The sequence below is a fragment of the Vicia villosa genome, linkage group LG3, assembly GCF_029867415.1.
Source record: "Vicia villosa cultivar HV-30 ecotype Madison, WI linkage group LG3, Vvil1.0, whole genome shotgun sequence".
Classification (NCBI taxonomy): Eukaryota; Viridiplantae; Streptophyta; class Magnoliopsida; order Fabales; family Fabaceae; genus Vicia; species Vicia villosa.
In genome coordinates this window covers 147,804,093-147,829,122 of record NC_081182.1, presented here as the reverse complement: position 1 = coordinate 147,829,122, position 25,030 = coordinate 147,804,093, and the positions used below count along the sequence as shown (strand labels likewise).

Genomic DNA, 25,030 nt, shown 5'->3' with positions numbered 1-25,030 from the left:
TCATTTGACTATCGCGACCTCTTTTTGGTTGGATGGGAGCTCGTTTTTCGTTAGGAAGTTGTACACAGGGGTCATCCAGCAATGGGCTTCTCCGATGGTGTGAATCGTCGGTGGGTGGGCGGCTGCTTGTACGCTTGGTCGGGGGAGGGTTTCTTGAATTACAGACTTGTTGCTCTCTTTTTTCCTGGTGCTCGCCAACTTGGAAAGGATGTCTGCTCGTGTATTGTGTTCACGGGGGACGTGTTCGACTTTTGCCTGGGCGAAGTTCTTGATTTTCTCTTTGACCATGGCCAGGTATCTAATTAGGAGTTCGTTTTTGGCTTGATAATCACCGATTACTTGGGGAGCAACGAGCTGAGAGTCAGTGTAAATGGTAATAATCCGTGCTCCTAGATCTTCGGCCAGACGGATTCCCGCCAAGAGGGCTTCGTATTCGGCCTGATTGTTGGATGTTTGGAAGGATAGGATGAGCGAAACTTCAATGAGGATGCCCTCATTGTTTTCGAGGATGATGCCTGCTCCGCTTCCTGACGAGTTGGATGCTCCGTCGACGAAGATTGTCCATTCGTCGTTGGCGGACGTTTGAGGCCCGGGGATAGTCATCTCGGCGATAAAGTCGGCTAGGGCCTGTGCTTTCAGGGCCTTTCTACTTTCGTATTGGATGTCAAATTCAGACATTTCGAAGGACCAATTTAGCATTCTACCGGCCATATCTGGACAGCCTAGTAATTGCTTGATGGGATGGTCGGTTCTCACGACAATGGTGTGTGCGAGGAAATAATATCGTAGTCTTCTCGCAGCGATGATGAGCGAGAGGGCCACTTTCTTGATTTGCTGGTACCTTACTTTAGGCCCTTGGAGGGCTTTGCTCGTAAAGTACACGGGTTTCTGCCCCCCGCTCGTCTCTCGAATGAGTGGCGCGCTTACGGCCTCGGCGGATACGGCTAGATAGAGGTAGAGTGACTCTCCGACGTCTGGTTGGATGAGGACAGGGGGGTGTGAGAGTACTTGTTTGAGATGTGAAAAGGTTTCCTCTTTGCGCAGAAGTTTGAAAAATGGGAGAGCGTGCTGGGGGGCTTTAGCGACGAAGCGGGATAATGCGGTGAGCATCCCGTTCAGGACTTGGATCGACTTCTTGTTGTTCGGAGTGGGGATGTTGGAAAATGCTCGACACTTGTCGGGGTTGGCTTTGATGCCCCGTTCGGTCAGATAGAAGCCGATGAACTTTCCAGCTCTTGCCCCGAAAGTGCATTTCTCAGGGTTGAACCTTATCCTGCATTGTCTTGCTCGGGCGAAGACTCGCTCGAGATCGTCAGTGTGAGTTATCTCTTCTCGAGATTTGACGATCATGTCGTCCATGTAAACTTCGAGGGTGTCCCTGATTTCTCCTCGGAACACCGTGTTCATCATCTGTTGGTAGGTTGCCTCGGCGTTCTTGAGTCTGAACGGTATTACGTTATAGTAGTAATTGCCTGATTCGGTCATGAAGGCCGTGTGTTTCCTGTTGCTCCTCGCCATGGGTATTTGATTATATCCTGAATATGCATCCATAAAAGATAAAAGTTTGTAACCGGCCGAGTTATCGACCAGCTTATCAATGTTAGGTAATGAGTAAGCATCTTTATGGCATGCCCTATTGAGATCAGTGTAATCAACGCACATCCTTCATTTTCCATTAGATTTCTTAACGAGTACAACGTTTGAGAGCCAAGTTGAATACTTGGTCTCGGAAATAAAATTTGCCTCTAGAAGGTCTTTTACAACTTTCTCGGCAGCCTCCGCTTTTTCGGGAGACTGCCTTCTCCTACGTTGAGCTACGGCCCTAGTGGCTGGATTGATACTAAGGTGATGACAGGAGACCTCGGGGTCGAGTCCGGGCATCTCGGCAGCGCTCCAGGCGAACAGATCGGCATTCTGACGGAGGCAGGCTTGCAGCTGTTTCTTCGCGATCTCTGGGATTCCTGCTCTGATCTTGACCTTCTTGTTGGGTTCGTCTCCCAAAGGGATGAGCTCGAAGTCGCCGTCAGGAATTGGGAGGACGGGATGGGCGGACTTCCCTTTTGTTGCTTCCGGGTCTTCGGATGCGTGCTTCAGCTCCTCTTCGGAGAAACGTGCATCCAGGTCGACGGAGTGGACGTCCGGTTTGTTGCTCTGTTCGCCTTTCTTGTTCTTGCTGGATATCTTGGGCTGTTTGTTTACGGATTGGTAGCCTTTGACAGCAGCGTCGAAACATATCCTTGCAGCCTCGATATCTCCCTTGATCGTCACGACCCGGCCTCTCTTGGTGTAGTATTTCATCATCAAGTGGGCCGTGGATGGGACAGCAGTGAGCTCGACAATGGCTGGTCTTCCCAATATGCAGTTGTAAAGGGATTCGCAGTCGACGACGAATTGGGTCTTGATCACCCTGGCGGTTTCCTCTTCGCCCAGAGTCACTAGGATTTCAACGTATCCCCAGGGTTTGGAGGTAGAGTCGTTGAATCCTTGAAGGTCGGCTCCTACATAAGGAGTTAAATGGGAATCGTCGAGTTGGAGTGTTTTGAACAAGTGCGAGTACATTATGTCGCACGAGCTACCTTCATCGACCAAGATACGACGAACATCAAAGTTCACCATTTTTGTTCGCCATGTTGGCGTTGGGCGCTCCTCCGGGTAGTTCTTCGAGGTAGAAGGTGATTGGTTCGGATTTGCCTCTGAATCTTCTTAAGGAAGGGCCGATATCGGCGTTGCTGTCGATGAGATGATCAAATTTTCTTTTCACAGAGTCGATCGTGAGTTGGCCGGAGATGGCTCCATTTGAGATGAACATCGCTGTTGGGAAATTTTCCCAGTGGCTATATGCCGAAGTTAGACCCGGAGCGGGGAGGAAATCCTTGGGCCTGGTTACGGAGAGAGCGACCTGGAATGGCCCGTGATCGGGGGATTTATCTTCTTCAGACTTGTCTGATCTTCTATTATCCTACCGAGGGGCGTGTTGCACCCTAAAATTTGTCCACCCAATTTTACATCCATCTGGCTTATGTTTCTCGTTCATCTGCATCTCATCCATTAGGTCAGTTAACTCATCATACATCATCAATCGATAAACTGGCATTGGGATCAAGGTTTTTGGTTCATTTGTTTTAGAAGGATTTATTTATATGATTTTCTTGGGGAACAAGGTACTTGTTTGTTTGTCTTGCGAGTTGTGATTTGGATTTAGGATGCAAGTTTGAAGTTGGTTTAAGTTCAGAGTTTGTTCAAAAGAATCAAAGTCTCAATTATGCAAAGCTTGGGACATTTATGGGATTTCTTGGTTTACAAGCTACAAGTACAAAAAAGAGTAAACATATTCATGAGAATGTCCACCTTTCATTATCATTGGTCAAAATTCCATTTACATTCATTTCAAATATACCATTAAGAAAAAGAAAAAAAAAAGGATCTCCATATTTTGACCAAAGTCAGAATGATCCCAAGCCAATCAACATCATACTTGTGCACTACCACACTACATTTTCTAAGTGTGCTTTATACAGATAGATGTGAATCCAAATCTCAAAGAGGATGAAATCTTGTCTCATTCAAATCTGACCCGTGTTCATGATACAAGTCATCATCATCAAGAAAATTACAAAAGAAAAATTACAAAGTTTCATCAAAATCAACATTGTTTTACTAAAATGGATCCTAGACTTTTCTCCCTAAAAACACACTGCTGACTATATGGCTTCAGTTTCCTTTTCATGATCATTCATTTTCATTACAACACGCCTTCGCTTCTTCTCCGAACTGCCCATATTCCGTATGCAACCTCATGTCGTGCTAAGTGTATTTGTACAAAGCTTTAACAAACCAAGATTCAGCCCTGCAGCATACCAAAACATCTTTGCATCAGTTCAAAAAAAAAGAAAAGAAATTAAACCCGGTAGCATACGCAAATACAAGCCAACACTGCCTGCACACAGTCAACATTCAAACCAGGTCCATTTGATACTACAGCATAATTTCAGAAGGAAAAAAAAGAAGAAGCACTTGACAAGTAACTGCTGAGGATCTTGCACTTGGCCTGTTGCTAACAGTCCCTGCTCATTCAATACACAAGGCCAAACCAAAGTCAGCCTATAAACCAAATCACATCAGTGAATCAAAATAAACCAGTTTGCCTAAATGTGTGGCAGAAGAGCTAATGCTTAAACTGAATATCGAGTGGAGCAGAAAGAGGAAAATAATTGAATCAGAACTCCCTAACAGCCTACTGCAGTTACATTAATACAGTCACTAAAACATGTTCATCATTACTAAGGTTCATCAAATTTAGACTATGACAATCCATACATCTATACCAGACCAAAAAGCCAAACTCGCATCAGGTGGCGTCAAGCAATTCCCGTAACTTGTTGTGAAGACACTTACCAAACAGCTCCATGTTCGATTATGCTCCACATACTGTGACACCGGCTTGTCAAGACCATGCTCGGATCTGCAACCAAACAAGGCTTATCAGCATGGGGCAACATCATCATCATGCCAACAGTCAACGTCAGAATTCAATACATGAACATAAAAGAAAAAAAACAAGTTCAGAGTTAAGCCAAGACAGAAACGCCTCACATGTTGAAACAAGGAACTCTCACCAGTTCAAGCATAATGCATACAAGGCATGGCAAAGAAAAACTCTTCACAAATACATAACAGAAAATACAATTCCAATTAACCAATAAACCTAGTACAAAACAATTTCTAAACTAACCGAACCATAACAGAAAAAACCAACCTCCAACTAACTTTCAGAAAATAAGTTACAAGCCTAACTAATCCATAACTACCTACAACAAATTTAACCAATTCTAACAGTCTCTAACCAACTATCTCAACCAACCTAATAACTTCTAACTAACTTCAAACATCAATATCCATCACCTAACAGAATTACAACAACCTAGAACATCTCTAACAGATTTGTAACTGATTTCTAAACTACAATAACCAACTTCAATCCTCACCTTTCATTTCATAATCGATTCCTACTAATCTAAAGGCTGAGATTCCTCCATCCCCAACCAACTTCCTCATTCATCAACATCTATATAAACTCAACTACTCCTTCATTCAGCTTCTCTTCACGACCATTTTCCCCATTCTCCATTGATCTTCATCACTCTCATTCACCTCCATCTTCATCTTCTTCCCACTCTTCTCTCACTCACCCTCACCACTACACGCTCACCACCTAAAAATCCATTGAAGGTTCTCATTGAACTTCAATGGAGTAGAGCTAAACTCCATCACCAGAATTCGTCTCAACCTCTCTCAGATCATCTTCACGGAATCAATCTTTCAACCTCCCTCGGTTCAACTCTCCCATTCAGTCTCTCTGTAACTCGTCCTCACAAAATCACTCAGAAATCACGAAAAAGAAAGAAACTGAAGAAGAAGAAGAAGAAGATGTAAAAGAGAACTCATTAAATCATACCTGAAACAAGAAGCTCTTTCTCCTTCCCCGCGTTTATTTCGCGTATCTCATCGCCCTCGGAAGCTTATTATCTCCCCTCTGGCTCTCTTCAACGGTCGTTGCCATTTTACACGCCAGGTAAGTCACGGAACCTTCGATCTCTTTCACTTCTTCAGCATGTTCTTGCTAGCATTGCGTAGAACGAGTATCTGTGAGCGATAACCCTAAGGTCTCAGAGCCTATAGCTTCATCTTCATTGTTTAATTCAGATTGAGAACTTTTAGGGTTTTGATGTTAGGCTAGATATAGAGAAAATCTGAGGAAGTCGATAAGAGATTGTGTTAGAGGGCGAAGAAGGGGTTCGATTGGGATGTTTTTTTTCACGGTTTGGCCAAGCTCCGCCGCCCCCGGCACGGCGGAGCGATTTCCGGTGAGGAGTGTGTTTCGTTGGAACGAGAGAAGGAGAGTGAGTCTGAGAGAAGGACTTCAAGGGTCATAACTCATAACCACTAACCCTAATTTCCATCTTTTCCTCTTTCAATTATTTTTTCGTTTTTGTTTTATTTTTGAGTTAAATAAGTTTTTAGTCCCTATAAATATTGCAGTTTTTACTTTTAGTCCCTCCCTGCCTTTAGGCAACGGTTTTTACTAAAAAAACCTTTGCCAAAACCAGCTAAAATCGTTGCCTAAAGACAAGGAGCGACTAAAAATGAAACTGCAATATTTATAGGGACCAAAAACTTATTTAACCCTTTATTTTTTGAAGCATAATAAAAATCTGAATAATAAGTTTGGTGAATCACAAATAACTTTGGGCTATATGAATTTCACATTCACCCCCTCTTGGCCCAGGTGCAGCGTTTTTGCTGTAACAAAAACTCTACAAAACGCCCTTTGGGCTGGGCCTTGCGTCCTAATTTCTGTCTACACCACTAATTTCAATCTGCACCCCCCTGATTCACATACAAAACTAGTAGAATTTAGTTCTTTACTTAGAATTTTTTCCAATTTCTTTTTAGGTAACAAAATCACTATTTTACTCCTATCATTTTTAGATTTTTAATACAAATTTTGACTTAGAAAATATTCAAAAAAAAATAGTAGTTTTAGGCTATTTGTTTTAGTCTTTTACTTGATTTGTAATTCAATTTCTCCCATAAAAAATCAACATAAAAATAGTAGTATTTTTAATTCATTTTTGTATTATGTTTTTGACTTGCTACTTCATGCTTGTGTATAATTTTGTACCATTGTATCCTTACTCAATTTGGCTCATGTATCTTACTTATGACTTCTAATTATGACTTTATCTTCCATGTTTCTTTAATTCCTAACCTTAGGTAGAAACCATAATAACATTAGGATCTAGAAATTCTCAATTTTAACATTAGGCTAGTTAATTCAGATTAGGCTAGTTTCCCTTTTCTTTTCCTTTTCAACTTTAAAACACTTAACAAATACTTGAATTTAATTTCCCTTAAAAGATACCAAGAAAACACTTAAAAAATGCTTAATAAAGGTCAGACTAATAAAAATGGAATGCAAACTCTCGTCCCTCTTGGTTAAGGGGATCACTTGAGTGGAAGCTCCCAATCTTAAAAAACACCAACAAGAGTAATTCGAGTCTCCCTTGTTTAAGGGGTACACCCGAAACGCTCGACAAATCTCTCTTCTTTATCTCGCCTCCGAGGCATTCTTTCTCCTAATAAGACACGTTATTTCCGCTCCATTCCCAGCTTAAGACTCCAGAGGTCGAGCAGCGGAGTGCGAATGTAACTGTTCAACTAAAAAACACAAAACAAACAAAAACTAAAGAGCCGAACTACGACGCTCTGATTCCTGAAAAGGATACGTAGGCATTAGGTCGCGGGGCCTAAGCGAGCACAACTATTTATAACCCTTATTTTCCCCGTGTTTCTTTTCTTTCCTTTGCATGCATTCCCTTAGCATTAAGCTTTAGATTTATAGTACACACCCTTTAGATAGCAACAAACATAGGTGGATACCATCGAGTACGATGGGCGTGAGGGATGCTAGCACCTTCCCCTTGCGTAACCGACTCCCGTACCCTATCTCTGGTCGAAAGACCTTTTCTTATCCTTTCTTTATTCTAGGTTTTCTGATATTCCTTTCCCTCCTTGGGATAAATATGTTAGTGGCGACTCTGTTGTTCATATTTCGCGAGCGTGCGACAGGGCGTCTCCTCTCTTCGTGTATTTCGTGAGACGTCCTTCTTTTATGAGTGTTTCAATTGTATCTTTCAAGTGGACACAATCTTCGGTCAGATGTCCATGAGCTTTGTGGTACTTGCACCATTTGGATTTGTCTGCACCCGGTCTGGGAGCTCCTGGTTTTGGGAAACGGACTCCGGCATCTTTGAATTCAGTACTCTTGCATTCAGACCAGATGCGCTCGCGGGGAGCTGTGAGATGGGTATATTCAGTGAAGCATCCAGATGGGCCTCAATTTTCTTTGCTGTCGCGGGACCTTTCTTCTCTTCTTTTTTCTCCTCCGCGCCGAGGAGATGTGTCATCGCGCCTAGAGCTCTTCTCAATCCGAGGAGGGATGGCTCTCTCCTCGTAGGTGATGTATGCTTGCGCTTTGATGAGGAGTTCCTCCAATGTCCGCGGCTTCTCGATGCCGACGGCCTTGTGGAAATCGCTACCGAGTCGGAGTCCTTTATCGAGCAAATATAGTTTCATTTCCTCGGTTGTGGGCAGTTGGACCGCCTTGCAGTTGAACTGGTCCAGAAAATCTCGGAGCGGCTCGGTCGGTCCCTGTACTATAGCTTCCAGTGAGGCTTCGGTTTTTGGGTGCCGACAAGAAGCGGTGAAGTGGTGGGAGAGTTTGTCTTTGAACTCGGCCCAGGAGCGAACTGAATTCCTCGGCAGATTTTTGTACCAAGTCATCGCTCCCCCTCTCAGAGTTGTGGGGAAGATGCGACACTTGATGGCACCGGTGACAGAGTGGTAGTCGAGCATGGTCTCGACGCTGAGGATATGGTCCTCGGGGTCGGTGGTTCCATCGTAAAGATCCATTACGGGCGGTTTTTTCATTCCCTTGGGGATCTTGGCCCTCACAATTTCCCTTGAGGAAGGGCTCTGCCTCTCCTCGTCACTCTCAGGAGGTGAAGGAGTGTAGTGGTGATGACGGGGACGCCTTGGGGAGTGTTTCAGTTTGGAGGGCTTCCCGGTAGTTTTCTTCTTGAGAGTCTCCCCGCGCACTTTGTGAGGGGAAGGACGTTTCTTTGGAGGTGAAAGGTCCTTCTTCTTCGAGGCAGAAGTTTTCTTTGGAGGTAGGCTTCGATTTCGCTTTCGTCCTCGGGAGCTCTCATAGTCAGTTAGCCCGTGGCCGTACTCGGGTGATAGGCTGCCACGCCGAGGGGACAGACTATAGGACCGATAGCGATGTCTCCTTCTGGGGGGAGAACGGGAGCTGGAGGGGAATCGGTGGCGATGACGTCTTCTCGGGGGTGATCTGGAGCAGTGCTTTCTTTCCAGCGTAGCAATTATCCTCTTGTTCTGTTCGAACAACAGGTTGTTGGTCCGGTTGACTGCGCTGAGCGGTGCAGCTTGTAACATCCGTATTTTTCCTTAAATTGATTTAATTAGAATTTAAATTATTTATTGGAATTAATTGGCATTTCATTGAAAATTATGGAAAATAATAGAATTGGGCCAAGGTAGTGTTTAGTAAACGGAGGGGTGTTAGTCATGAGGCCTTTACTAAGGTTAAGTTTTATTTTCATAAAATAAGGAAAAGAAGAGGAAGGAAGTTAGAACGTGAAAAAGAGAAACTGAAAGAGGGAGAGCTGAAGAACGTGAAGGAAAACCAAAGAGGAAGAAGACCCAATTCAAGAATTTGGCTAAGGTAAGGGGGAATCTCCGGTTAGCATCTATTATCGCATTTTAAGATGATAATATTGATTAGGGATGTCGTTTGAGTCAATTGATTTGTATGTTAGGTTAGGGATGTTATGGTTGATGAAATTTCATGAATTGTTGGATTAAAATGTGTTGTTTTGATGTATGATGATGTATAATGATGTAATTTATGATTGTATGACTGTATTTGGTGCTTAGAGTCGATATTGGGGCTTGAATGTGTGAAATCGCAGGGTCTGTCGCAAACTTGAGATTTGGTAAAATCGCAGGTCCGCTAAGCGGGGGGGAGGGTCCGCTGAGCGGAGGACCCGACCTAGTTAGCTTCTGTCTAACGTCGCTAGAGGTCCGCTGAGCGGAGGTCTGAAGGAATTCACTTCTTCCTCGCGTCGCTGAGCGAACCTTGCTGTGTAGAAAATTGTCCAAACTTGAAGATGATGTATCTTTTGAACCGTTGGCCTGTTTTGAATGCCGTTTTGAGTATGATAAACCTCATAACATACCCTATGCGTTTAAATGAAGAAATGAGGGTAACTTTCGATTATTGATGAATCATGAATTATTGCTTGGTGAATGATGTATTGTGTATATATGTGATGAAATGTGATAATACATACTATGTTGAAGCAATAATCACGTGACGATTTATTGGTTGTTTGACGATGATGATTGGATAATATTTGAATGATGTTAACATATGTAAACATGCTTTGATGATGATGACGATGATGAAATGAGTATTTTGATGATGTTACACATAGACTTGACGATGGTATAAGTATGTTCATATATGTTTGCATTCATTCATATTCATTGATGATGTTGTATCCATGATGATGTGTTGGATCAGTAAAGGGCATGATTCTTATTGTGTGGAATCTGTGCTGGCAGGGCCGTATCTTGATGATGTTGGATCAGTCATGGGTTATTCCCATTTGATGATGTTGGTACAACATGCATAGTGTCAGTTCATACATATGCATACTTCTATAACATGATTGAATGTATTCCAGTGTTATAGTTATTGATGATGTGTTGGTTGGTTGCTTATGATGATAAAACTTGTCTGAATGTCTGTTTATGAATATAATTGGGTGAATGATATGACTATGATGTGTTATTATTTATGATGCAATAATATTTGTTAATTGCGATGAGACTCACCCTTACATGTTGTCATTTTCAGATTGAGGATAGCGGCTATTCGACTCGGTGAGGATTAGCTCATGAGTCAGTTGTTTAGTTAGCGTCAGGTGTCATGCTCTGATATTTGTAACACTGGGGACGCGATGTTTAGAGTTTATGGTTTATAACTCTGGTTATGTTTTAATTTTTGAAGGATAAGTTTTAAAGATGTTAAACTTAATCCGTATGATTTAATTTCTGCTGTGTTAACATGAAATGTTTTTTTTAATTGATGATGATTGCCTCAGTGAACGCATGACATAACTGAACGATGTTTAATTTATTTTGAATTGTGGCACCCTTATTTTGATGTACTCTGAATAATTTTATTTAATTTTCCGCGAGGTTAGAAGGGTGTTACAATAGTGGTATCAGAGCATAGTCGGTCGTTGTGACCAGAGTCTTTTGTCAGTCTTCCTTGTGTATGCGACTAGTGCGGGTTAAACATTGTCGATACTTTTGTTCTAATTAAATTGTTTGTGATTTAAGTAGAGCAATGGATAGAAGAGGAAGAAGAAACGATGATGCTATCGATGAGGCTCTGGGCATGATTGTTGGTGTGCAAGGAGGAAATGCCCGAGGAGCAGGGATTGGTGCTAACAGGCAACTGGGGAATTTTCAGAGGAACAATCCTCCGTTGTTCAAGGGCACGCATGATCCTGAAGGTGCTTAGAAGTGGCTGAATGAGATCGAACGGATTTTCAAAGTCATTGATTGTGCTGAGAACCTGAAAGTGAGGTATGGTACGCATATGTTGTCCGAAGAAGCTGATGACTGGTGGATGGTGACTAGAGCTGAGCTGGAAGCTGATGATGTGGATATTTCTTGGGCAGTGTTCAAGAGAGAGTTTTTGAGAAGGTACTTCCCTGAAGACGTACGAGGCCGAAAGGAAATTGAATTTCTGGAGCTGGTTCAAGGTAATATGACGGTACCAGAGTATGCTTCGAAATTTGTTGAGTTGGCGAAGTACTACGTTCACTACAACAATGATAAAGCTAGTGAATTGATCGGAAAAATAGCAAGTGTACTATTTTCACCGATGTAGTTATAATGGGTTTACCCCAAGTATCGATCTCAAGGACTGCACGTTAATATCGAGTTTCCATAGTGGTTCAATTAAACAAAAACTATATTTGGAGTTTTGTTTGCAAATTGTGACTAAAAATAATTAAAATAAGCAGAAAAGTAAATTGGCTTTTTGACAAATATGAGTATTATGCTAGGGTAAAGTGTGTGACTATTTCTATAATAACCTTGGATTTAGATCTCCTCAACAAGTTCATACTATTCAATTACCAGCCCTTTAGGATATTTTCCCCTAATTCCTTAGCGGGAAAACCTTTGAACATTCAACCTAAATCCTAATTCCTTAAAGATTTATTATGAAATCAAGCAATTGTTTTATCAAGAGTTAACGGGTAACTATAGGGTATCCCTATTCCTAGGTGATATCTACTATAATTTGATCGTACAAAAACCTTAACAACCGCGGTCCAGCAAATCGTTAACCGTAAATCAATCCTTATTTGTCCGACAAAGAAAGCATAAAAACATTGTATAATCAAATTGAATAATAAAACATGCAATTGAGGAAATCAAGAATTCAAAGTCATTACATGATCCAATCAGGGACACCCCATAGCATTGGGGATTAGCTACTCATATCGTTCAAAGAAAACAACATATAAAATAGAGACGTTACAAGAATTAAGATGATAGTTGATCTTCAGTCGCTTCCGTTCATGAAAACCTTCTTCTCTCCCAAACCCTTGTTTTCTCCAATCTTTAATCGTGCTTCTTCTCTCGGCCAAAAAGTCCCCTAATTCTTCTTCAAAACTTGGTTAAATAGCAGACAGTCACTTAAGTCGGTCGAAAATACCTAAAACATCCTTACAGGTCAGCTATTTGGCAAAATAACACAACTCTCATGAATTTTTCGAGGCTTCAACTTCTTTATCAGCTTTTGAATTCATCATAGAAATGTAGCTCTTTCTCTCAGCTTTCCAACAAATATTAGAACGTGTCGATCTGATTCCCGTAGGTCAAGTTATGAACTATTTAGTGAAAACTGATCAATCAGCGTATTGGCTGACACGGCCAGTGTTGCCTAACACGGGTGGCCGTGTTGCACCTGCTGAAGCATGCTGAAAACTTTTCCGAAACTCCGAATTTTGCATTTTTTTTCGTCCTGATTTGTCCTATTTTATTCCTCTGAGTCTGAAAACACTAAAACACACAACCAACGCATAAAATAAAGAAGAATGCTATAAAACTCTTAATAAAATTAATCAAAGATAACTAAAATAAATGGTAAATATACGTGTAAAAATCATTGATCATGAATTCTCAAAGTGCATCAAATTTGAGAATGGGTTAGAGACTACTCCAGAGGATAGACTAATTAAAGGTACGTGTTTCATTCATGGTACACATTTGGTTGCAATTATAAATACTGGAGCAACTCATTCTTTTATTTCTTTGGATTGCGCTAAGAGGCTGAATTTAGAAATATCTGACATAAATGGAAGCATGGTTATTGATACTCTTGCGTCGGGTTCAGTAACTACTTCATCTGCTTGTTTGAATTATCCTGTTGATGTTTTTGGTAGAGAATTTAGAATGGACTTAGTGTGTCTTCCATTGAAACAACTTGATGTAATCCTGGGGATGAACTAGTTGGAATTCAACCGTGTTCATATCGACTATTTTTCGAAGACGATAATATTTCCTGAAGCTGTTAATGCTGATGATCCGAACATGACTGCTAGACAGGTGAACGAGGCTATCGGAGATGGTGCAACAGTGTTTATGTTGTTTGCATCGATGGATTTGAAAGAGAAAGCGGTAAGTAGCAAATTACCAGTGGTATATGAATTTCTAGAAGTTTTTCCGGAAGATGTGAACGAATTGCCACTAGAAAGAGAAGTAGAATTCGCTATTGAATTGATTCCGGGAACTAGTCCAGTTCGATGGCACCATATTGTATGTCACCATCAGATTTGGCTGAACTGAAGAAACAATTGGAAGAGCTGCTTGAGAAGAAATTCATTCGTCCAAGTGATTCTCCGTGGGGTGCACCGGTATTGTTGGTAAAGAAGAAAGAAGGCTCTATGAGACTATGTGTAGATTACCGACAATTAAACAAGGTTACTATCAAGAATCGGTACCCGTTGCCAAGGATTGATGATTTGATGGATCAGCTGGTTGGAGCTTGTGTGTTTAGTAAAATTGATCTGAGGTCTGGATATCACCAAATTCGAGTGAAGGAAGACGATATTCAGAAGACGGCATTTAGAACAAGGTACGGACATTACGAGTATTCGGTGATGTCGTTTGGAGTTACAAATGCACCTGGTGTTTTTATGGAGTATATGAATAGGATTTTCCATCCTTATCTTGATAAGTTTGTGGTAGTATTTATAGACGATATTTTGGTCTACTCTAAGAACGAAGAAGAGCATGCAGAACATCTCAGAACTGTGTTAGAATTACTGAAAGAGAAGAAACTTTTCGCCAAATTGTCAAAGTGTGAATTTTGGTTGAATGAAGTTAGTTTTCTTGGACATGTGATTTCTAAGAATGGTATTGCTGTTGATCCTACGAAGATAGAAGCGGTATCTCAGTGGGAAGCTCCGAAATCGGTGTCAGAAATTCGTAGTTTTCTTGGTCTTGTAGGGTACTACAGGAAGTTTATAGAAGGCTTTTCAAAGTTAGCATTGTCGTTAACTAAATTGACCAGGAAGGGTCAGGCTTTTATTTGGGATGCAAAATGTGAAGAGGGATTCCAAGAGTTGAAGAAGAGACTGACAAGTGATCCTATCTTGATTTTTCCGAATCCGGCGGAATCCTTTGTTGTTTATTGTGATGCTTTATTGATGGGATTAGGAGGTGTACTAATGCAAAATCAACAGGTAGTCGCTTATCCGTCAAGACAACTCAAAGTGCATGAAAGGAATTACCCGACTCATGATTTAGAGTTAGCAGCTGTGGTTTTTATTTTGAAGTTGTGGCGACATTATTTGTATGGTTCGAGGTTCGAGGTGTTTAGTGATCATAAGAGTCTGAAGTATCTCTTCGATCAGAAGGAGCTGAATATGAGGCAGAGGAGGTGGTTAGAATTCCTTAAAGATTATGATTTTGGTTTGAATTACCACCCTGGTAAGGAAAACGTAGTTACTGATGCATTGAGTAGGAAGACTTTGCATATGTCTATGTTAATGGTTAGAGAACTGGATTTAATTGAACAATTCAGAGATTTGAGTTTGGTATGTGGAGACACTCCTACTAGTGTTAAATTGGGTATGTTGAAACTGACTAGTGGTATTCTTTAAGGGATCAGAAAGGGTTAGAAAGCTGATGTTGAATTGATCGATAAGTTGACTTTGATTAATCAAGGTAAAAGAGGTGAATTCGGAGTTAACGAGAATGGTATACTGAGGTTTGGTGACACAGTTTGTGTTCCTGATGTTGCTGAACTCCGAAAGAGTATTCTGGAAGAAGGACACCGTAGTGGATTAAGTATTCATCCTGGTGCTACCAAGATGTATCATGATTTATAAAAGTTGTTTTGGTGGCTTAGAATGAAGAAAGAAATTGCTGAATTTGTATTCTCCTGTTTGACGTGTAAGAAGTCACAGGTTGAACATCAGAAGCCATCTGGATTTATGCAACCGATGTTTATTCCTGAGTGGAAGTAGGATAGCATATCAATGGATTTTGTTTCTGGTTTGCCGAGAACTATTAAGAATTGTGAAGCTATCTCGGTTGTTGTGGACAGGTTGACGAAGTCTGCACATTTTATACCAGTAAGAATGGATTATTCGATGGAGAAGCTGGCTCAGTTATACATTGAGAAGATAGCTAGCCTACATGGTATTACTTCGAGTATTGTGTCTGACAGAGATCCGAGGTTTACGTCGAAGTTCTAGGAAGGTTTGCAGAAGGCTTTGGGTACTAAGCTGAGATTGAGTTCTTCTTATCATCCGCAGACGGATGGACAGACTGAGAGGACGATTCATTCGTTGGAGGATTTGTTGCGTGCTTGTGTACTGGAAAAAGGAGGTGCTTGGGATAGTTATCAGCCTTTGATTGAGTTTACCTACAACAACAGTTTTGATTCGAGTATTGGTATGGCTCCGTTTGAGGTGTTGTATGGTAGAAGATGTCGAACTCTATTATGTTGGTACGAACCTGGTGAGAGTGCTGTGATTGGACCAGAAATTGTACAACAGACTACAGAGAAGATTAAGATGATTCAAGAGAAGATGAAGGCTTCTCAGAGTCGTCAGAAGAGTTATCATGGCAAAAGGAGGAAAACACTTGAGTTTCAAGAGGGAGATCATGTGTTTATGAGGGTTACTCCTATGACGGGTATTGGTCGAGCCTTGAAGTCAAAGAAGTTGACTCCGCGTTTTATTGGGCCGTTTCAAATTTCTGAAAAAGTGGGAGAAGTAGCTTATCGTATTGCTTTGTCGCTGATGTTTGCAAATTTGCACGACATATTTCATGTATCTCAATTGAGGATGTACGTTGCGGATCCGTCCCATGTGATCCAGATCGATGATGTACAGGTGAAAGATAACTTGACCGTTGAAACTTTACCTGAGAGGATTGAAGATCGGAAACTGAAGCAGTTGCGTGGAAAGGAGATAGCTTTGGTCAGAGTAGCTTGGGGAGGACCGGCTGATGGGAATGTCACCTGCGAGTTGGAAAGCCAGATGAAAGATTCCTATCCGGAACTCTTCACTTGAGGTATGTTTTCGAGGAAGAAAACTTTTTCAGTGAGGGAGAGTTGTAACATCCGTATTTTTCCTTAAATTAATTTAATTAGAATTTAAATATTGGAATTAATTGGCATTTCATTGAAAATTATGGAAAATAATAGAATTGGGCCAAGGTAGTGTTTAGTAAAAGGAGGGGTGTTAGTCATGAGGCCTTTACTAAGGTTAAGTTTTATTTTTCATAAAATAAGGAAAAGAAGAGGAAGGAAGTTAGAACGTGAAAAAGAGAAACTGAAAGAGGGAGAGCTGAAGAACGTGAAGGAAAACCAAAGAGGAAGAAGACCCAATTCAAGAATTTGGCTAAGGTAAGGGGGAATCTCCGGTTAGCATCTATTATCGCATTTTAAGATGATAATATTGATTAGGGATGTCGTTTGAGTCAATTGATTTGTATGTTAGGTTAGGGATGTTATGGTTGATGAAATTTCATGAATTGTTGGATTAAAATGTGTTGTTTTGATGTATGATGATGTATAATGATGTAATTTGTGATTGTATGACTGTATTTGGTGCTTAAAGTCGATTTTGGGGCTTGAATGTGTGAAATCGCAGGGTCTGTCGCAGACTTGAGATTTGGTAAAATCGCAGGTCCGCTAAGGGAGGGGGGTCCGCTGAGCGGAGGACCCGACCTAGTTAGCTTCTGTCTAACGTCGCTAGAGGTCCGCTGAGCGGAGGTCTGAAGGAATTCGCTTCTGCCTCGCGTCGTTGAGCGAACCTTGTTGAGTAGAAAATTGTCCAAACTTGAAAATGATGTATCTTTTGAACCGTTTGCCTGTTTTGAGTGCTGTTTTGAGTATGATAGACCTCATAATATATCCTATGCGTTTAAATGAAGAAATGAGGGTAACTTCCGATTATTGATGAATCATGAATTGTTGCTTGGTGAATGATGTATTGTGTATATATATGATGAAATGTGATAATACATACTATGTTGAAGCAATAATCACATGACGATTTATTAGTTGTTTGACGATGATGATTGGATAATATTGGAATGGCGTTAACATATGTAAACATGCTTTGATGATGATGATGATGATGATGATGATGAAATGAGTATTTTGATGATTTTACTCATAGACTTGACGATGGTATAAGTATGTTCATATATGTTTGCATTCATTCATATTCATTGATGATGTTGTATCCATGATGATGTGTTGAATCAATAAAGGGCATGATTCCCATTGTGTGGAATCTGTGCTGGCAGGGGCGTATCTTGATGATGCTGGATCGGTCATGGGTTATTCCCATTTGATAATGTTGGTACTACATGCATAGTGTCAGTTCATACATATGCATACTTCTATAACATGATTGGATGTATTCCAGTGTTATAGTTATTGATGATGTGTTGGTTGGTTGCTTATGATGATAAAACTTGTCTGAATGTCTGTTTATGAATACAATTGGGTGAATGATATGACTATGACATGTTATTATTTATGATGCAATAATATTTGTTAATTGCGATGAAACTCACCCTTACATGTTGTCATTTTCATATTGAGGATAGCGGCTGTTCGACTTGGTGAGGATTAGCTCATGAGTCAGTTGTTTAGTTAGCGTCAGGTATCATGCTCTGATATTTGTAACCCTGGGGACGCGATGTTTAGAGTTTATGGTTTAGAACTCTGGTTATGTTTTGATGTTTGAAGGATAAGTTTTAAAGATGTTAAACTTAATCCGTATGATTTAATTTATGCTGTGTTAACATGAAATGTTTTTTTTAATTGATGATGATTGCCTCCGTGAACGCATGACATAACTGAACAATGTTTAATTTATTTTGAATTGTGGCACCCTTATTTTCATATACTCTGAATAATTTTATTTAATTTGCCGCGGGGTAGAAGGGTGTTACACAGCTGTGACTGGGTCAGCGTTAAGCTGAAATCGCTCAACAGAGAAGATGGAGATGAAGCTTGGGAAGATGAAGGACGTGATTGGAGATGTTTGAGAGAGAGAGAGAGAGAGAGAGAGAGAGAGAGAGATTAGTACAGAAGAAAATGATGGAAGGAGAAAGAGAAAGATTAGTCACAGATTTTGAAACTTTCAAAGAGAGAGTAAGGGAAAGGACGAGAGAGATGGAGAGTGTCAGAAGATATTTTATTTCAAATTTGAATTTTGAATTAAAGATTGGAAAAAGGTAAAAGAGGAAAATCAATAGCAATAGTAATTCAACCTTATGACATCATCAATCGGTTCAAATATAGCAAGCAAAAGCATAAAACAACAACCATGTAATTGGAGTTGAACAATATGACATCATTAGTTGCAAAAAGCAAATTTTGGACCAAAATTGCCCCTATTTTGTTGAGGTGGTAGAAGAAGAGGGAAGGTCAATTGGGAGTTTTCCAGAACAATTAATGTTTTATATGGTAGATGCGAATCCCTGGATAAATAAAAGGATAATGCCAACAAGGAAGCATACAATATTAATAATTAACGACTACTTTCTATTTAGGATGGAACCAATGTAAGTCGGATATTTGCAAGGATTAATAATTTGGCTAGAATATTGATCATATCTTTAAACAATATTTATCTAACCTGATCAGAGTGGATCGTCACGGTGGCTGGATCTGACTTGTTGAACAAAGAAGGGGGTACCTGCAAGGTTCTCTGATGCCAAAGTAAGTAGCAATCATAGAAAGAGCAAGGGTTTAAGAAGTAGAGAATGAATACCTGACCCTCAAGTGAAAGAGGGTATTTATAGCCCCCAGCACTGGGCCAAGGTTTCCTATTTGGGTCAAATCCAATTGGAGGCCCACGTGCTAGAAAACTGCCAGAACACCCTCTGTCAGGGCTGAGTCAGCAGGTGACACACGTTCTGGGTGAACGTGGCGTAGGATTCGGAGGTGGTTGGCCGAATACTTTGCTGAAGCGTTATTCACGTGATCTTCGCGTGAACCCGTTCGTAACGGTGAATGGGGAATGAGCCCAAGAAGAATGGGCCTGCTCGGCTAGCCAGGGGAGCTGGGCCTACTCGGCCCACTCCAAAACAAATATTATCATTAAAATTATAACCATAAAGAATTTTAACAAAAAATACCAATCAAACATGTAAAAAAAATTAATATCAATCATTAAAATTACAATTACAAAAAAAAAAGTAAAATTTAGAACATCCAAATCAACAAAGCACCATCAATTATAGATATTTAAATATGAGCTTAAAAGTAGTGCACTGTTAGTGTAAATTTTTTTACACGGTCAACGCATCACAACCCTTAATAATAAATACTTTATATATGATTTAAAGAAAAAGTTAAACGTTTATAAAAATTAACGGTTTGGATTTCACTGACACTGTAAAACTGTTTTACATCGTCGGTGTATTTACATTAAATCCTTTAAATATATCCATTGAAATCAACATTGTTGCATATGTTACAAGCTTGACAACTATATGTGATATGACATTGTATTTCAAGACTAAACACAAATTTAAAGTACTAAGTAAACACTTTTAACTATGAAAACAATAAGCCAACATGCATGATTATTAATAAGATATTCATCACTGATTGAGATAATCCCATGTTAATGGGACAAAGACGTGGTCTGCCTTCGATTCCATGATCTCCAAATGTTGTTTCAAAAGGTGCATGTACACAATCCAATCACCATTCCTTAAAGGACTTGGCATTGGCATCACATAACCAGCTTCACCACACCAAGGAAAATGGTAAGATCCAAACACAACTTCCCCCCACCCGAAGTTCATTTTTTCTTCCGGAAATCTTTGTCCGGAAGACACCACAAAAGCTGGCCCTTCCTTAGAGCCACCACAGTAAATCTTAGCCAATCCAGGATTAGGTCGATTCATTTCAACCCAATCAATGAGTCCTAAGAAATGCTCTTCTGTTGTTGCTATAGATACGAACTCACGAACCTCATCAACCACCCATCCTAATGGTTTATCAACCAACTCCTCCACCGGTTTTGCACCAAAAGGTATAGAAAGAACATTTCCAAAATAGTTGGCCATTTCTTCACCAATACTATAATTTTCAAGTCTCTTTCTTCCATCAACCACTATACCCATTTTGGCAATGGCCATTTTACTATCCTCCTTTATAGCTGCATGAGCAATCAACTTCCACAAGTAGGCAGAGAAAGACTCAAGCTTTGTAGGCTTGGTATTATAATTACTACCATTGCAAGTCCCACCAGCGAGTTTTTGCAAGCGGTAGAGATCCTCTGCAGTGACATAGTATATACGGCTGAGTAATGGTTTGGTAGTGGTGGATGAAGGAGGAGGGAGTTTGGAAATGGGAATGTACATGTCGTTGATGGAATGGTGGATGGAAGTTGGATAACCACGAGGGCTAAGGAGGGAGCGACGAAAACATGGTTTGTTAGTTGTTGTTATGGTTGTGGGCTTGATGGGCTTTGTGGGATGGGCCATCTCGGCCCATGAAACTAAAAACATGTTTGTTGAATAAGCATCTGCTATGCGATGATCAAATGTACATGCCACTACTATCCCACCACACTTCAATGAGGTTGCCTGCATAAAATAAATGATAGATTTGGTTAATACAGTAAATTTCATTTACTAGCTTCAAAAAATTTCATAGAGTGCATATTAACACATGACATTTTAGGCTCTGTGATGTTGGAATGATATTACTTTTTTTTTCTTTCTTTTATTAAAAAATAATACTTTAACAAAACGGTTTAACTTTTTAAAAGTCGCTTCTTTAGGATGAAATGTATTTTTAGTCATTTATATTTTGTCTCAATAATGTTTTAATTTAGTTTTTAAGACATCAAATTGTTTTTTTTTTTATTTTATCTAGCAACATTTTTTTGTATACATTTTTTTCTTTTAATATGTCAAAAATTGACTACAAATATTTGGTGATTAAAGTTCAATTTTTTATAATAAAAATTTTCTGTATTAAATATTTTGTTGAATTTTTTAAAATATTTTTAAACAAAGCTTCCAGTAAAAATTTTGTTCAAATAATTATTATAAAAATATTATTTTATGAATTTCGTCACTTTGCTATAATTTCTTTTGAATATCAAAAATTTAAACAATCACTTAAATTTTAAATTATTTTAAAGATAAATACTTTATTACAAAAAATTATGATTTTGATAATGTGTATTTATATTATGGGATATCAAAAATATTTTTTTAATTAATAAAAAATAAATTAAAAAAATTAATATAAAAAATATTTAAAAATACTTTTTTTCAAAAAGGACCCTCATAAAAATAAAAAACTACAAAGAATCAAAATAATATGAACGTAAAACAAATTAATAATAGCATAAATTTAACTTTTTTAAATAATAACTAAGTATAAAAATTATTACTATAATAATATTTTTTGAATTCACCCATGATAATAATTATACTTGATTACAGTTTTGACATATTTTATCTTATTCACAGAATTAATCCTTAAATTAAATTATATTTATTTATATTTTAATATTTTAACATTAAAAATTATTAGCGTGTCCATTTCTTAATGATGTTTACTTTATATTTTTTATATTTAAAGCTCTTCAAATAAATTTACCCTCACTCACATTTTTTTTAAAGTGTAATTTAAAAATTTTATTTTATAAGTCATTAAATGTGGAAAGAGAAAACTATTCCTTATTATTTTTAACCATACTATTCCTTATTATTTTTAACCATTAAATTGAAAATAATTAATGGTCAAGATGTGGAGTAAGTTATTATAACTTACTATTGGAGTCAATATAACCCTCCTCATATATATATATATATATATATATATATATATATATATATATATATATATATATATATATATATATATATATATATATATAATCATAATTCGTTAAGTTTCACAAATAACATTTTATTTATAAATGAACATATTATTAATTTTAAGTGTAAAAATGATAGAAGATTAAAATTATTTGAATTTATATCATGGCGAGTAATTCTATAAATTATGTACATTAGAGGACCATATTTAATTAAACATAAAAAGTAATATTTGAACTAACTCTATGGTTAAATAGAATATTCTTTGGAAAAAATTATGATGTACTTTTTGTTACTTTTTTGAAAGCCAAAAAGTAGAAATTAAATTAAGAGTACAAGATGTGCTAAGACAGTACACATGAATCCAAAATAACGATGCAACCAAAACTAAAATACTAAAGCAATTAATACATCCAAAAACCAAGACAAAACTGCTACAAAAAGTGTTACGTAGAACAGAAAAACTATGATGTACTAAACAAGACAATGATGGCAGCATAAACGTGTGTTTGTTTAGGTATATGATTGTGGATGAACCATGTGATTAGCTCTGTAACAATTTTTTTAATGAATAAAAATTATTAATTTAATCTATAAATTATCACTATATATATTTCAATTATAATATTCATAATCACTTCTAAAGAATCTTTTAACACTAGAGTCAATTAAGCAAGAGGTTGCCCTAATACTTACAACAATAACAGCAAAATGTTAGGCAAATAGTTGAGGTTGAATGGATAATTGGCCTCCCGTTTAAGAAAACAACTTTTAAATAATAAATATAATATTTATATACATAAAATATAATAGAATATAAAATAATAAATATAATATTTATCTACATGAAATATAAAAGAATATAAAAATTAGTTAGTAATTAATTTTTTTGTTTAATATTTTTAAAATAAATTAGTTTTTTAATATCTAAGGAATTTTTTGTATATAGAGCATCTAATATAATCATTTATTATCTTTTCAATATAAAATATAAAATTTTTAAAGATATTGATTTATAAATATAAATAATTTATTTATATTAATATATTATAAAATATATAAGAAATTTTTATTTAACTCAAGTGTCAGTTGAATTCATATAGATTAACATTTTTGAATAAATATTACCAACTTGGTTCAGGGTTTGATGGCTAACATTTGCTTATAAAAAAGAAGAGAACAAATAAATATCTGTCGTGTTATTTTGTTTTCCACAACATTAAAGATGTGGTTTAGAAATAAAAGATGAAAAAATCTTTAAAAATTATTATTTTCGATAACTTGTCAACTACTTATCTAACATGACAATAGCGATAAAAAAATAAAGTCACGATGGTAATATATTTATTGGGAAATGCTAACGAGTGTCCCAGGGGCACTCTTTAAGGCCTTAAAATAGCAAGTTTTTATTGATAATATGTGTATTAATTACCTCGGAAATTGAAATTGTTAACTTTTCTATAGAATATATTCTTTAATTAGAATGCTTAAAGAGTGCTCCTGGGGCACTCGTTAGCATGACCCATATTTATTTGGAGAGGAAGGTGATAGGTGTATGGATTATATCACCTATAAAATATTTATTTATTTTTTTTTAATTAATTTGAGACTTCTTCCTCACACTTGATTCTCAACAAACATTAAACTATTATCCTGTAAAATGTTATTGTAATACGATTCACGTGGAATAGCTATTTATTATAGTTTGTATTTGTTGATGTTTTGTGTCAGCACTATAGTGACAAAATGAATCCATTCATCCCAAAATTCTATGGCCAAAAATAAAAAGAATATATATAAAAAACAAATCACACAGATGTGTTAAACTTAGTAACATAAAATTAATTTTTTATAACATATTTATATAATAAAATTTATAACTGATTTAAAAATTATTATTTTATAGTATCTATAAAATTTAACATTAATAAAAAATCATTTAACATGTTTAACGGTATGACTGACAATGAACCAAGCTAAAAATTCGATTTAAAAATTAAATCGTTAAACTAGATTTATGAACTAAATTAACTGAATATGAACTAAAAACTAATATACCTGTATAGCGAAGACGCCATGCTTCTTCTTTGGAACCAGCTTTCCCTCAACATATTCATCAGGATTATAAAAATTGAGACATTGAAGCTCAATATCAGCCACAGCTTCAACAAAATCAACCCCACGGTTATTACAAAGAAGCTCAGGTTCACCCATAGAGCTAGACACAACTTCACCTGCAAAAACATAGTAAGATACCAAAACTTTAGCCAATGCCTTCTTGAGAGACACAACCATAGATTCAAAGGTTATTAACGTTGTTGGTGTCGACGATGTCGAAGACAGCATGGGATTCTTGTAACAAAAGAAAACTCCAACATCTACTTTAGGTAGAAGTAAGTCAAGATTAGAGAGTGGGAGGGAATGTTCATGAATTGGTAACACTGCTGCTACCACCTCTTCATTAGTCATACTCACAGTAAAATTTCCATTTTCAATGCCCATTTTTTGTTGTTGATATGGTTAAGGAATGAAGGGTGTATTTAAATTGATTGTAGTTTGGAGAAGTGGTTGTGTTGTGTATATATATAGTCGTAAAGTGCACAGAAAAAAGAGTGATGAAGTGGTTTGTTTTATGGTCAACGTTGGTTCATCAAGTGATGATGGTAGATATCATTGGACAGCAAATCATTCAAGGTTATTTTCTATTAAAAAATAAATGTTATTATTATTTTCAATAACATTTGCAAGAGTTTTTTTTTTTTTTATAAGCAAAATTTATTAAATAGAGTACCAGGGATACTCAACCCGATACAGCAACGCTTAGTCAAAAATTAGAAAATCAAGAGGTGAATGTAACCAAAAATACAAAGTGGTACAACATACTCCACATAAGTGCAAATTACAATGAAGTTTAATTGAAATTCCTTCGGTTTAAAATTGTTTAGTTTGAATAGTGTTTTTTATGATTTTAAAAAAAATTATC

At 37.6% G+C, this 25,030-nt stretch overlaps 2 protein-coding genes and 1 long non-coding RNA gene across 3 annotated transcripts; all 3 read right to left on the bottom strand.

The window, feature by feature from the left end:
• Window positions 1-2,616, bottom strand: LOC131659137 (uncharacterized). The gene is made up of 2 exons (XM_058928370.1): window positions 1,744-2,616; window positions 1-1,590 (listed from the first exon to the last, which is right to left on the bottom strand). The coding sequence occupies exons 1-2, from the start codon at window positions 2,614-2,616 to the stop codon at window positions 1-3; spliced, it is 2,463 nt and encodes an 820-aa protein (XP_058784353.1).
• A 921-nt stretch (window positions 2,617-3,537) lies between these two features.
• LOC131656786 (uncharacterized) lies at window positions 3,538-5,919 on the bottom strand. The gene is made up of 2 exons (XR_009300292.1): window positions 5,456-5,919; window positions 3,538-4,462 (listed from the first exon to the last, which is right to left on the bottom strand). It is a non-coding gene; the product is annotated as an uncharacterized LOC131656786 (long non-coding RNA).
• A 13,725-nt stretch (window positions 5,920-19,644) lies between these two features.
• LOC131656785 (coniferyl alcohol acyltransferase-like) lies at window positions 19,645-24,618 on the bottom strand. The gene is made up of 2 exons (XM_058926394.1): window positions 24,106-24,618; window positions 19,645-20,799 (listed from the first exon to the last, which is right to left on the bottom strand). The coding sequence occupies exons 1-2, from the start codon at window positions 24,547-24,549 to the stop codon at window positions 19,807-19,809; spliced, it is 1,437 nt and encodes a 478-aa protein (XP_058782377.1). The 5' UTR covers window positions 24,550-24,618; the 3' UTR covers window positions 19,645-19,806.
• Window positions 24,619-25,030: the final 412 nt, after the last annotated feature.